The 16,265-nt window shown below is 35.3% G+C and overlaps 1 protein-coding gene across 3 annotated transcripts in view; it reads right to left on the bottom strand.

The window, feature by feature from the left end:
• LOC132556881 (TBC1 domain family member 5-like) overlaps window positions 1–16,265 on the bottom strand; it is a 67,073-nt gene that overhangs the window by 24,441 nt on the left and 26,367 nt on the right. For all 3 annotated transcript variants that reach the window (XM_060221336.1, XM_060221335.1, XM_060221337.1), the window contains exons 3-8: window positions 8,919–9,075; window positions 8,380–8,515; window positions 6,503–6,611; window positions 6,084–6,173; window positions 5,726–5,806; window positions 3,900–3,967 (exon numbers count right to left, since the gene is read on the bottom strand). In XM_060221336.1, coding sequence (XP_060077319.1) covers window positions 3,900–3,967; window positions 5,726–5,806; window positions 6,084–6,173; window positions 6,503–6,611; window positions 8,380–8,515; window positions 8,919–9,048 — 614 coding nt within the window. In that variant the 5' untranslated portion in view covers window positions 9,049–9,075. The remainder of the gene's footprint in view (window positions 1–3,899; window positions 3,968–5,725; window positions 5,807–6,083; window positions 6,174–6,502; window positions 6,612–8,379; window positions 8,516–8,918; window positions 9,076–16,265) is intronic.

Here is a 16,265-nt window from a genome sequence, read left to right as displayed (position 1 = left end):
TGAATAGGACAAATGTGGAGATGTACATTGAGTAGGACAAATGTGGAGATGTACATTGAATAGGACAAATGTGGAGATGTACATTGAGTAGGACAAATGTGGAGATGTACATTGAGTAGGACAAATGTGGAGATTTACAGTGAGCAGGACAAATGTGGAGATTTACATTGAGTAGGACAAATGTGGAGATTTACATTGAGTAGGACAAGTGTGGAGATTTACATTGAGTAGGACAAGTGTGGAGATTTACATTGAGTAGGACAAATGTGGAGATGTACATTGAATAGGACAAGTGTGGAGATTTACATTGAGTAGGACAAGAGTGGAGATTTACATTGAGTAGGACTAATGTGGAAATGTACATTAAGTAGGACAAATGTGGAAATGTACATTGAGTAGGACAAGTGTGGAGATTTACATTGAGTAGGACAAATTTGGAGATTTACATTGAGTAGGACTAATGTGGAAATGCACATTGAGTAGGACAAGTGTGGAGATTTACATTGAGTAGGACAAGTGTGGAGATTTACATTGAGTAGGACAAATGTGGAGATGTACATTGAATAGGACAAGTGTGGAGATTTACATTGAGTAGGACAAGAGTGGAGATTTACATTGAGTAGGACTAATGTGGAAATGTACATTAAGTAGGACAAATGTGGAAATGTACATTGAGTAGGACAAGTGTGGAGATTTACATTGAGTAGGACAAATTTGGAGATTTACATTGAGTAGGACTAATGTGGAAATGCACATTGAGTAGGACAAGTGTGGAGATTTACATTGAGTAGGACAAGTGTGGAGATTTACATTGAGTAGGACAAATGTGGAGATTTACAGTGAGCAGGACAAATGTGGAGATTTACATTGAGTAGGACAAATGTGGAGATTTACATTGAGTAGGACAAGAGTGGAGATTTACATTGAGTAGGACAAGTGTGGAGATTTACATTGAGTAGGACAAATGTGGAGATGTACATTGAATAGGACAAGTGTGGAGATTTACATTGAGTAGGACAAGAGTGGAGATTTACATTGAGTAGGACAAATGTGGAAATGTACATTGAGTAGGACAAGTGTGGAGATGTACATTGAGTAGGGCAAATGTGGAGATGTACATTGAGTAGGACTAATGTGGAGATGTACATTGAGTAGGACAAGTGTGGAGATTTACATTGAGTAGGACAAATGTGGAGATTTACATTGAGTAGGACAAGTGTGGAGATTTACATTGAGTAGGACTAATGTGGAAATGTACATTAAGTAGGACAAATGTGGAAATGTACATTGAGTAGGACAAGTGTGGAGATTTACATTGAGTAGGACAAATTTGGAGATTTACATTGAGTAGGACTAATGTGGAAATGTACATTGAGTAGGACAAGTGTGGAGATTTACAGTGAGTAGGACAAGTGTGGAGATTTACAGTGAGTAGGACAAATGTGGAGATTTACATTGAGTAGGACAAGTGTGGAGATTTACATTGAGTAGGACAAATGTGGAAATGTACATTGAGTAGGACAAGTGTGGAGATGTACATTGAGTAGGACAAATGTGGAGATGTACATTGAGTAGGACTAATGTGGAGATGTACATTGAGTAGGACAAGTGTGGAGATTTACATTGAGTAGGACAAATGTGGAGATTTACATTGAGTAGGACAAGTGTGGAGATGTACATTGAGTAGGACTAATGTGGAAATGTACATTGAGTAGGACAAATGTGGAAATGTACATTGAGTAGGACAAATGTGGAAATGTACATTGAGTAGGACTAATGTGGAAATGTACATTGAGTAGGACAAGTGTGGAGATTTACATTGAGTAGGACAAATGTGGAGATTTACATTGAGTAGAACAAATGTGGAGATTTACATTGAGTAGGACAAATGTGGAAATGTACATTAAGTAGGACAAATGTGGAGATGTACATTGAGTAGGACAAGTGTGGAGATTTACATTGAGTAGGACAAATTTGGAGATTTACATTGAGTAGGACAAGTGTGGAGATTTACATTGAGTAGGACAAAGTGAAAGCCCCTAGTATTATATGTATTATCAGCCCGGACTAAAACATGCAGGCAATAATACTGGGGTAAGGTATGCAGTAACAAGCCAAGTTTTATCACAATCTAAACAGATTGTAACATATATAGTTCCTAGTACAGCTACAGATGACTAACACCTAGTTTACATTCTGGATATTAATTGGCCAATACAAATATCAATGTGACACCATACATACATGAACAGAAATTAACAGTATATTTAGAGGTTTGGTACATTCTAAAATCCATCATTTTCATTCAATCATTTATGATTTTTCTACTGAATAATGAAATATCTATTTTCAGCATTTACAGAGTAAATGTGTCTGTCATCTTCACATACTTTAGAAAGCCAGTGTTATTTAACAGTGTCCAATATTTCTGGAGATCAATATACAAAGTCAGGATGGTTGGACATTGATATTTGCCTGGTAGCGTGTATGTGGTGTTCACTCACATACATGAATTATTTTAAAGAATGTTACAAAGACATTCAAACATACACAAGAATGAAAAGATCAATAATTTAAAATGATGAGATAGTAAGATGACATGTAGTCTTCTGAATTTTGTTACAGAGAGAAAAACCTGATATCAAAGACGGTGTTCTTCCAAATGACAATACATTGTACCCAAAGTTGTAAATATTTTAAATATCTTAAGTATTTGTGAAATTAAAATAACTTGAATTTAATTGAACTGCATACAATAACTTCAAATAATTGGATTTTTTGGTTTGTTTTTTGTTTTGCAATTCTAATTTCTAACAAAAATTCGGAAGACTTTTGCTAAAAATGAAGGAAAGAAGAACGAGAGAAAAACTCTAAAAGTAAAAAGACTGAAGTACAACATCCGGGGGATCACCTGTCGGTAGGAAATTTCAGTGTTAATCTTTGCATAGATGAAAAGTACATCCACCATCAGGTTTCGCACTTGATTTGACTGAAAAAAGGCAATCCTTGGATAGCTGTAAACACAGAAAATTTCTAGGTTAAATATAACTTGTAAGTCATACTAATAACAGTGAATTCTGCAAAGGTGTTAAAGTGTTACTCATGTCAGGTGACACTATTGACCAATCTGAAAAACTTGAAAGTATAAAGTATGAAAATATATATAACTACACTATGTCCTGACACGATAAAAGCAAAAATCAAAATTGCAGGCCTGATTCTATCTGTATACGTTTGCTCATCTCATTGCATGTCAAACAAAACACAAACGGCCCTATAAAACATGACAGGATTTTACTAAACATACACGGGGATAACAAATATACTGTAAAACCAGTAACCTTTGTGGAGAATTTTTTTCATTGATTTTGGAGGTACTCTTGACCCCTGTCCAGGAAATTATAAACATAAAGATTCAATGAATTTTTGTAATAGTTGATTTTATGAATACTGTCTATTTACAAAACTCAATTTCCAATAAAACAACAATTTTCTAAAGAGAAAAAAAATTGAAATTTGATCCCCACAAAAATGTATGATTTTACTGTAACACAAGATATTAATCACAGCCTGAAACATAGAAGTGTGAGTATTATCATTTAAAGGAATCTTTAACACCCAATAACAATATATTTCAACTCTGAATACATAAATATACAAAACACTGATATAGCAAATCTGTTTCCTTTGTTGTATTGAGTTTTAAATGACTATTAATTATAAAGTGCCTTTAAAAATACAACTTAAGCTTTTTTTACTTAGTTCCAGGTACAAAATAATTAAATGCTTGATGCAAGGAAGCTGAAATTCCACTAGAATATTGTCTCTTCATGAAGTGACCCAACAAGCACTTGGTCCAGATTACATCAAACTAAATTTTCAAAACTTTTAAAACTTACGTGCGAATCACATCCTGTTTAATGGTCAGTCTCAATTCATTGTCCAAAAAAAACTGATTCCAAGGACTCTGGAGAATAAAGCGTTTTCACAAAATTTCAATAACTTATCTTACATTTGTGATTGGTTAATCTGTTAAGCTTTGTTTTTATCAAATGATCAAATGGCAATCCTAATATAAGGTCAGGAGATTTTTACTGAACTAGGGATAAACCTGATTATGTGATAGTGCCATGTTCCTCTGAAGTCTTGCAGCCAAGGTAGAAATGTATCGCTGCAACAAGAGTTCCTCGGAACTGTATGTGTCGCCTGCATAAAGTGTCACGGTCTCCCAGAAATTGAACTGGATGTGCAACGATCAACCATAAAGTTGTAATACCAAATTTCATTTCTATAACTTGAAGCATAAAGGGAAAACTGCACAAAGTAATATTCCTGAGAAATTTTCTAAGTTGAAAGGGGCATAACTCTGCCAAAAAGGGGTCACAGACAGCCAGGAATCGAACTTAATCTGTACTCTTGCAACAAAAAGCCATATGCCAAATTTCATTTTGATAACTCATAGCATTACCGAAAAAAGTCCACAAAACTTTCGTATGGACGACGACCCATGACGACAGACAAAGTGATCCCTAAGTGTCTGCCAGCTCTGCAGGCAACACAAAACCCAAGAGGCCCATTCGGCCTTTATTGCCTACCTGGTTTAGTTTGTCTGGTCCCGCCCATCCCATCAGAGTAGACCAAAACCCACTGTTCATACAAAATTGATGCCCTTCATTCATGCATGTCTCAGACCAAATTGGGACAGAATCTTGGCATTTATACATCAGAAGAATGATTTTAAACAATTTGCCATATTTCCCCAATTGGGCCTCATCCCTTCCGTCCTATGGGACTGTTATCCACTGTTTATGCAAAACTGATTCTTCTTCCCCCAAGCCACTTTGGCTAAATTAACATCCAGGTATTCCTACAGAAGAAGAATTTTTAAATATATGCTCTATTTCCCCTCTATTGGGCCCTGCCCCTCCCACCTCAAAGGGATGAAACTGAAAGCATATAAAAATGATTCCTCTTCTGATTTCCCCACCCCTCTAACCCCAGATTGCCAAGACCCACTGTATAAACAAAGCTGATTTTCCTTCACCCTAGCATACTTCAGACCAACTTTGAACATTATTCTGCAATTCCTGAAGAAAAAGATTTTAAAGAAATTGATAGAGTTTTCCTCTGGTCCCAGGAAGCAGAGATGCCCCTTTTATACACCCAAGCAGACCTAATCCGGACTATAACTTTAAGATCTTACAGAAATTGATAGAGTTTCCCTATCGGGGCCCCATCCTTCAGGCTTGAGGAGAGGGGGTCAAAACCCCACTGTCCATACAAAATTGGTTCCCTGTCCTCCAGGAATGCTTTACACCAAATGTGATCAAAATTCTATCAGTCATTTAGGACTAATTGTGAGTTAAAGGAAAAAATTGACAGACAATAGACAGATGATGGATGACAGATGCTGCGATATCCCTACAGCTCAATTGGCCCTTTGAGCCAGACGAGCTTAGATATTGCTGCTTAAAATCATTAATGTTTAATGAAGGAAATTTCTAATCATTAATGTTTAATAAAACTAATTTCAAATTTAAAAAATATGTCATGTGACGGTTATCTCTGATGGCCTGATACAGGGATGTCTGCTTTGATATGCATTTGTCTAATTCAGCCTAGAGATACATTACAGAAACACAATGAAAGAAATTATAAAAGTTCTCATCACAGAGAAACAGAGATTAATGTTAGAGGTTGGTTAATATTTAAGGAATATTCATACCTCATCTGCCTGTGACAGTGGATTATTTACAACCAAGTCCGATACAGAGTGGTCCACAGCCTTCCGAGGGTTTATAATCAACTGAAATAAAATCATGCAAAATACAAATGTGGTTTACCATAATAGCTAATGTTAACAAACAGCGACTCCTGTAAAACTGATGCCGTTCTCTAATCAGTTTCTCTTTCAAAGATTTGACAAAAAATTCCTCTTACATATGTTCCAAGAATCCAAGTTTCCTTGTAGACTAAAACAAAGGCATTAGTTATCCTCTGTCTTGTGATCATCAATGTGTCAATCTAATGGTTCATTATCATATGTTCTCAATGGTTAAATTGTTCTCAACTGTGTGAGTTACCTTCTTCTTGAGATCGTCATACTTGTCCCTCCATTCTTTCATTTTAGGGACCCATCTACTCATATCCTCTGGAACCACTTCTAAAAATACCTAAGAATTAAGAAAACCTATTACCTAAACATGTCAACTTGTTTTCTTCATCGAGACACATAACTACATAAAATGTTAAACTTTCTATTTCACAAGAAAAATCATACTCTGTTCCAACAATTTTTCATAATGATGTAAATAAACCACAAATAGTTACATTATTATAGATAAATGGTGCACAGTGATACACAATAAAATCACACTATCACTTGCCATATCAAATCAAATATGTTGGTGACTGTTTGATTTAAGTAATCAACTGAGAACTTACATTATACATTATCTGGACCAGAATAGTATCCCCTATCAACGAGACAATGCGGACATACCTTCCAACAGATACTTCTGAATCGACTGCTCCTAAGGTTTCCTGTCATTGCGAGTGCACGTAACAAGCGACGATAATTCTGTTTTGTAAACAGTTTATCCCACTCCACCCTAATAAAACCAAAACAAAACATGTCAGAGTGAAACTTTTAAGTTTGTGAAAAGCTGTCTTTGTAGAGATCCTGTATTTCTATACGTTTCACTCCTTCTTAATCATGAGATGTCACAAGAGGCCCATAGGGCCTGTATCACTCACCTGGTTCTGTTGAATAAAATTGAATTATTTTAACTAAGGGAAAAGTATTTTAACATCTCTTTCCCCATATCCAAAAGGAGGTTAGATGCATTGTTTGTAAAAAAAAAAGGATTTCTCTTCACCAAATATGTCTTCTTCCATTCCAAAATAAGAAGTGTTTTAAAGAATTTGACCTATTTCCACTATTTAACCCTTCCCCTCACGCTCAAGTGGGCCGGAACCCCCTTCACACCTTGACAAGCATGTCTCAAACCAAATTTGGAGAGAACCTCGGAATTTCTACGTAAGAAGAATGATGTTTAATATTAACAAAGACCCTTGTATGCTGAGCAAATTCTTTTAGATCCATATCATAACTTCTTGTAAGTTACACGATGCCATTCATATCATAAATAAGTATGGCCGTTGTTCTAGAATTTGACCTTTAACCTGATGACCTATTGATGCTAGGATGCAAAACACTATTGTAAACTTCCGCTAAGGCATCGAAGAAACCGCAAAAGTCCATAAGATATTATTGGGATTCATAATAAAAGGTATGATTGATTAAATCCACAACAATGTTATTTTTATTTTCATTCTTCAAATAATTCTGTATACGATTGCAAATGACGCTTCTTGATTATCATTTTCAGTCACAAACATGTGATGGGCAGGTACTTGTGAAAAAAACTCAGCAGTCTGTTTTTCTTTTTATCTTGATGATTTTCCCCCCTTGTCTACAGGTAAGCCAAACCGGTATAAACCGCCACTCGACTCAAGAGGGAAAAGGTGCAGCTCATAATTTAGAAAAAAATACTGTAGTTTTGTAATTTACTACAGACAAAATTATGACAGACAGAGAGACGAATACATGGGAAGACAAATTAGAAAATATACCATTGTGCCAAGACAGTAGCTGAGTAAGGTTCAGTGTCTATCTGTATGTCGTGGTGAGTAAGTTTTTTAGTGTTTATCTATAAACACATGTGAGACATGTTCAGTGTTTACCTGTGTACCTAGGTGAGACAGGTTCAGTGTTTACCTGTGTACCTAGGTGAGACAGGTTCAGTGTTTACCTGTGTACATAGGTGAGACAGGTTCAGCGTTTACCTGTGTACATAGGTGAGACAGGTTCAGTGTTTACCTGTGTACCTAGGCGAGACAGGTTCAGTGTTTACCTGTGTACCTAGGTGAGACAGGTTCAGTGTTTACCTGTGTACCTAGGCGAGACAGGTTCAGTGTTTACCTGTGTACCTAGGTGAGACAGGTTCAGTGTTTACCTGTGTACCTAGGTGAGACAGGTTCAGTGTTACCTGTATACCTAGGTGAGACAGGTTCAGTGTTTACCTGTGTACCTAGGTGAGACAGGTTCAGTGTTACCTGTATACCTAGGTGAGACAGGTTCAGTGTTTACCTGTGTACTTAGGCAAGACAGGTTCAGTGTTTACCTGTGTACATAGGTGAGACAGGTTCAGTGTTTACCTGTGTACCTAGGTGCGACAGGTTCAGTGTTTACCTGTATATCTAGGTGAGACAGGTTCAGTGTTTACCTGTATATCTAGGTGAGATAGGTGAAATGTCTCACTTTACATCCTGATAACACAGTTTCTTAGTGTTAAGCAGTATGTTACAGGTACATACCCATAAGCATTAGAGAGACTGCTGACCCCAAGGGGTTCTATATCAGCAAAGTCCCATGACCCAGTGTCTCCGCTGTCTTTTCTTGCAAGCCGTTTAATGTTGTTGTTGTCTCCATTGATGACCTCGGGACTGCTATCTGTTAAAAAACAATTTCAACAATGGTAACACAATGCAATTCAAGTTTACAATCTACATTACACGTTACATGTTACCATAACACTTCTGAAGTGACTTCTGTGAAGATATATATTTTTAGGGTATTTTAGTACTTTTCACAGTGGATGTATTGCTCTAAAGCATGACTGTACTAATGACAGCTTCTATATGATGTCTATATAGCAATTATTGTGGACATACAAATTCATCATTACACTAATTGGCTGAAAAAAGATAATGCATTAAAATTTGATAGCATTAACCAAGTAGGTATATATAGCCAGTAAAATGTAGACTAAGTTTATTACAAAGCTGAACTTTAAAACATTCCAGTTTTTTCATTTTATTTTTGCCTGTAACAAGATCATTATGTACAAAAGTACCATCTGTCTCCATGTCTCCAAATTGGTCCATCGTACTGAGAATATCCTCCTTGGATGGGGGTACCTTCCCACATGTCGGCATTTGGTCATGTGATTTTGGCTTGTGTCCTGATCGCAACCTATTTATCATTGTATCGAATGACTACCAATTGTCCATCTGAAACAGAAATACATTGACGTAAGTGTCAGAGATCAGATTTCAGGCAAACAATACCAACATCATTCTAATTCATATCACTGAACCACAAATTAGACAGAAACTAGATGTATTAGTGTTAAATGTTGACTCCATATTAGATATGGGTCAATGTTATTATCAATGATGTTGTGGAAAACCTGGTGAGTGTTAGAGTACACACAAAATCTGCAGAAAATTATATATATGTTTCAAAGGGTTAAATGTATAACCAGCAATACCAAACCTTTTCCTCAATGTCAATAGAGTATATACTGTAAAATCACCATTTTTGAGAGCTTATTTTTTTCATCAAGATGGCTTAGAATTGTGAAACAAAAGACACACTGATATAAAATTACCGTAAGTACCCTAAAATAAGCCCCATCCCCTAATGTAAGAGTTTTAGTATTGAAGTTTGGAGTTTATTCATGAACAACTTTAAAATTCATGATTCTGCAAAAAATGAAGAAAGGGATTGATTTGTGGGCAGGGTCTTATTTACAGATAAATACAGACACAGACAATCCATACATATTTATATATAGACTTATATGTTTACGACAGATAAATACAGACACAGACAATCCATACATATTTATATATAGACTTATATGTTTACGACAGATAAATACAGACACAGACAATCCATACATATTTATATGTAGACTTATATGTTTATGACAGCTAAATACAGACACAGACAATCCATACATATTTATATATAGACTTATATGTTTACGACAGATAAATACAGACACAGACAATCCATACATATTTATATATAGACTTATATGTTTACGACAGCTAAATACAGACACAGACAATCCATACATATTTATATATAGACTTATATGTTTACGACAGATAAATACAGACACAGACAATCCATACATATTTATATATAGACTTATATGTTTACGACAGATAAATACAGACACAGACAATCCATACATATTTATATATAGACTTATATGTTTACGACAGCTAAATACAGACACAGACAATCCATACATATTTATATATAGACTTATATGTTTACGACAGCTAAATACAGACACAGACAATCCATACATATTTATATATAGACTTATATGTTTACGACAGATAAATACAGACACAGACAATCCATACATATTTATATATAGACTTATATGTTTACGACAGCTAAATACAGACACAGACAATCCATACATATTTATATATAGACTTATATGTTTACGACAGCTAAATACAGACACAGACAATCCATACATATTTATATATAGACTTATATGTTTACGACAGCTAAATACAGACACAGACAATCCATACATATTTATATATAGACTTATATGTTTACGACAGCTAAATACAGACACAGACAATCCATACATATTTATATATAGACTTATATGTTTACGACAGCTAAATACAGACACAGACAATCCATACATATTTATATATAGACTTATATGTTTACGACAGATAAATACAGACACAGACAATCCATACATATTTATATATAGACTTATATGTTTACGACAGCTAAATACAGACACAGACAATCCATACATATTTATATATAGACTTATATGTTTACGACAGATATTTGTATCAACAGCAGTGATAACAAATAAAAACAAGTTTGTTGTGAAATATAATTTGTAAAGAATGTTGCACACTAGCTTGAACTGTAAGAATGTACTTGTAGCATTAGTCATTTCAATATCACAATTTTCCCATTCCTGCCCACTTCACTATACATGCCCGTTACTGCCCACTTCACTATACATGCCCGTTACTGCCCACTTCACTATACATGCCCGTTACTGCCCACTTCACTATACATGCCCGTTACTGCCCACTTCACTATACATGCCCGTTACTGCCCACTTCACTATACATGCCCGTTACTGCTCACTTCACTATACATGCCCGTTACTGCCTACTTCACTATACATGCTGTCTTTGATTTTTCCAACACCTGTTGTTTCCTATTGCTATGATAATAGTTTAGCTGACTGAAATCTTTTTGTCAGATATATCAGATTTCCTATCTTACTTATCAGGTAGAACAATTTGACAACTCACGTTTTACTATTTGTTCATCACCACTTCACTCAGAATACCATACTTCCAACGCATATGCAGTCAGTCCTTTAATCTGTGTCATGACGCTAATGTAATCTCCCGTTAAGCTGTTGTTAATTAACAAAACTCCATGTTGTTTAAACAACCATCAATTGTTCTCTCAGCAGATTAGGAAAAAGGTATCAAAGTGTCAAGATCACTCATAGACACTGTGTAGGATGTGTGTTGCTATAAAAGGATCTTTAGTGATTTATCACGCTGATGTATTAATATCTTATGATCATTACAGTGGACGAGTGTGACTGACCACTCTGATGTATTAAGATCTTATGATCATTACAGTGGACGAGTGTGACTGACCACTCTGATCTATTAAGATCTTATGATCATTACAGTGGACGAGTGTGACTGACCACTGATCTATTAAGATCTTATGATCATTACAGTGGACGAGTGTGACTGACCACTGATCTATTAAGATCTTATGATCATTACAGTGGACGAGTGTGACTGACCACTCTGATTTATTAAGATCTTATGATCATTACAGTGGACGAGTGTGACTGACCACTGATCTATTAAGATCTTATGATCATTACAGTGGACGAGTGTGACTGACCACTCTGATGTATTAAGATCTTATGATCATTACAGTGGACGAGTGTGACTGACCACTCTGATCTATTAAGATCTTATGATCATTACAGTGGACGAGTGTGACTGACCACTGATCTATTAAGATCTTATGATCATTACAGTGGACGAGTGTGACTTACAGTGGACGAGTGTGACTGACCACTGATCTATTAAGATCTTATGATCATTACAGTGGACGAGTGTGACTGACCACTCTGATCTATTAAGATCTTATGATCATTACAGTGGATGAGTGTGACTTACAGTGGACGAGTGTGACTGACCACTCTGATGTATTAAGATCTTATGATCATTACAGTGGATGAGTGTGACTGACCACTCTGATCTATTAAGATCTTATGATCATTACAGTGGATGAGTGTGACTTACAGTGGACGAGTGTGACTGACCACTCTGATGTATTAAGATCTTATGATCATTACAGTGGACGAGTGTGACTGACCACTCTGATCTATTAAGATCTTATGATCATTACAGTGGACGAGTGTGACTGACCACTCTGATGTATTAAGATCTTATGATCATTACAGTGGACGAGTGTGACTGACCACTCTGATCTATTAAGATCTTATGATCATTACAGTGGACGAGTGTGACTGACCACTCTGATCTATTAAGATCTTATGATCATTACAGTGGACGAGTGTGACTGACCACTCTGATCTATTAAGATCTTATGATCATTACAGTGGACGAGTGTGACTGATCATGCCCAGTCACGCATGACTCTGAAATCTGCATCTTTTGAAGTGAAGTACATGGTTATAGGCCACTGAAGGTTTAAAGTAAGGAACTCTTATAAATCAGTTGAATGTTTTCTTGTGTTCCTGAGGAAAGGCTGAGATTTCAACATTGATGATATATTATTATAAATGTCTACTTACAACTGATTAATCACCTACTTCTTTATCAAATTAACTGGGGATTTTTTCCCATTCTTTCACAATACCTTACACAATAGTGACCAATAAAATTTCATTAGTTCATAGCTTGTTTATACACTGCACATAATTAGTTCTCTATTATAAAGTAAATGTTTTAAAGTGGGAGTCCTCTTGATACTGAAATGTGGTCACCTTATAGCCCTGACTAATGAGGATTTTTCTTTAATCTAGTGGTAGAATGTCTGGCTAGAGACATGAATGATCACTTTAGCCTCACTGAGTTGGTATTGGAGGTGAAAACCATAAAGGAGAAGAGTTCAGAGTATAAAGTCCTAGCTCAAACCCTCACAGCTAGGAGATGTTTTTTTTCAAATCTCCTTCCAATTACACCTGTTTGTATTAGTTATATACATCAAAATAAAGGTAGATCTAAACGTTTTCGTTTTGAAGTCAAAATATAAACCAATCACACCTCAAATTTCAAGATACAATCCACAACTACACAATAGGTTTCATTTCAATGGCAAAATGATAGATTCTTGTTTGTGATTGTACCTGTACACATGAAATAAGCATAAAATCAAAATGGTATTTTAGCTGATTTTGTGTTTAAACATGCTCTTCACGAAATGCTGTAATTAGTCCTATAAGCTTATGACAAACATGTAATCAGAATCAGTCATTATTAAAACAATTACTAACTTTTATTTTAATACCACAAGTTGAATTATGTCATCTAAAGACTGCTCTGTTCACATCTTTGTAGGTCACCAACCACATTTCATACCTTTAAGCAATATCTTTAACAATCATTTTCCCTTCTATGCTTACCAACAAAAAATTATCATAAAAGGATTAATTCTATGCTAAAGTCAGCATTGTTTCATATTACAGTTTTCATAAACTTTTCAATTAATTTATTGTTATCATATAATTTTCAAAAGCACAAAGTATTTCAAAGGTCTATTTCATAAATCATGTAAGAAACTTGATATCAGAGACATAATGGTACCACAGGCTTAGGTATTGAAAGTCTGTGCTGGTAGGCCTACTGAAAATGAAACTAAAATGCAAACCGTCGATTCTAGAATTATGTCAGAAATCGGTTCACTTTCAAATACATGATCATATATGTAAAACTGATATCTTTCATAGAATGACTGAAAACGTTTAACCATCTTTTTAGTTATGTTGTAGAATTAAAGCCTTATTGCAACATTTTTGTGTTTTCTTTTTTATCTCTTTATCTTATATACATGTATTTATAAAATATCAGCATCAACAACAACATGAATTTATTTCAAAACGCAATTTATATCCTTTCTATGGAGGTGTATGTGCGTTCTTGGGTCTCCATTTGGTCCAGATTGTAAATAGCCATGTGCATCTAAAACGTGTATTGAGATAATTTCTTTGATGTCCCTAACTACAGTAAAACTTCGATGAGTCGAACTTCGATGATTCAAATTTCTCGATGTTCCCGATTTTTTCCCCTATATAATACTACTAATTTCACATTTATGAATCAAAGTTCTTGCTATTTCAAACTTTTTTCCCGGTCCCATGGTTAAGAAACCATTAGAAATCACAACACACAAAACTCGAATGTCCCATGGCAGTTTTCACACCTCGGCGGAAGCGTGAACAATGGCCAGACAAGGGCTAGACACAAAGTGCCAATAATCACTGACCATGTCTGATTGTCTACACAAGCTGTATTCTCAAGTCATTAACCGTTAAGTGGTGTGATTATGGCATGATTGTTTGTTTGTCCATGTATGGATGTTGTTCCGTCCTTTTCGAAATCAGTTACACATACCTGAAGTGAACCGAACTCTCATCTCTGATACAACCATGCTGCCCTGTGTATGGATGACTCAATGAAAGTGGTATGTTGCATTGTTATTCGTTGTTATTTGATGTCACTTGTCTTTATAGTAAACATGTTAAAATTCATATGAATTCTTTTCCTTCCTCCGATATTCTGTGACAAAGTTGCGTTCGAACAGACATTTGATAGATTATGCAAGCGATCAACACGAGATATTGATAAGGGACTCTGCATATAACACAAATGGACACAATACACATCTTTTACAGGTGTATTTTTTGTGGTTGGACGGTCACCATTCATGAGTCAAAGTCCCGATGTATCGAAGTTTTCTCGATGGTCCCTTGAACTTCGACACATCAAAGTTTTACTGTATATTATTTTAAAATATATTTTCTGAAGTCTTTATAACTCTAACTGACGTTTGTTGTTGACTTTTAGACAGACTACTCAGAATAAAGGTTGATCGGCTGAAACCTACCTGGGTTATATTCTGCCTAAAAATTCAGCGATTGTAGTCATAATTGGCTCATTCTTCAAACTAAGATAGAAGTAAACCAAACCAAATACACTGCATACAACATCCTTGTCAGTCAAAGGCAGGGAGTTGTTTATGATGATCTATCAAGTACTGAAAAATTTACAAAGACAGTTTCAAAAAATTTTTTTTTCAACTGTCTTAAGTTATATCACAGAAATTCAGGTCAAATCAATTTAAGTACACCAATCAGACGAGATACATTTATAAAAGGAGATTTGTGGGGAAAAAAAGTTTATCCTATCAAAATATATAATCTGGACAAGCATTGTACAGAATAGACAGACTGACAAACAGACAGCCATGTGACGACTGCCTGATTTTTACCAAAAGGATATCAACGTGAAGCTTAACTCCATATCACTGGACACAGTCCTCTTTAGTTACAGTCAGCTCTCTCATCAAACACCTTCACTACAGCATTTCTGTCTGGACAAAAAATCAGCACACCTAGAACATCATTGTAACAAGTGATAAAATTAGTAGCTATTTTTACATGTCTAGCCCATGCTGAGTCATTCCTTCATGTGAAATTGTTGTTTCACAACAGTTAGACAACAAGATAATCAGGTTTCTAGTTTCCATGGTGTCGTCATGTGATCAATGATATCGTTTTTTTCAATGTCATCATCTGGGAGCACGTGTTCAGCTGTTTCAGTAATTGATTCAACTGACTTGATTAGCCAAAATGATCAAAATAAAACCACAGCAGGAATCTAAAAAGTAGCTATTTGTCTAGGGATCCATTTTCATATGTAGTTTTCCTATCATTTTCTGAACCAAACACAAATCGTGATCATTGGAACAAAAATATCATCTGCTTGAACTTGGCAAATATTGTTTAGAAACAATTTACATTTTCCTGAATAATGTGTTAAAAAGAAAGATTAAAAGAGAATTAGATTTAATAACAAAATATCAAAAACATGTTCTGTAAAATATGAAGTATGATACAATGTCATCTTCATGACCAAAACACTGTAGATTAATGGCAGGGAATGAAACCAAACCAACAGCACAATCTCACAACCCAACGACAATTATAATCTCATAACTCTGACAATTGTCCCACAACAATGACAACAGTCTCATAACATTGACTGTCTCATAACTTTGACAATAGTCTCATAACATTGACTGTCACACAACACTGACTGTCTCATAACATTGACTGTCTCACAACATTGAC

Source organism: Ylistrum balloti, unplaced genomic scaffold (assembly GCF_031769215.1).
Source record: "Ylistrum balloti isolate Yb309-2 unplaced genomic scaffold, AGI_CSIRO_Ybal_v1 Utg370598, whole genome shotgun sequence".
NCBI classification, from domain to species: domain Eukaryota; kingdom Metazoa; phylum Mollusca; class Bivalvia; order Pectinida; family Pectinidae; genus Ylistrum; species Ylistrum balloti.
The sequence above is the reverse complement of the archived record's forward strand: the minus strand, read 5'-3'. Positions and strand labels throughout refer to the sequence as shown.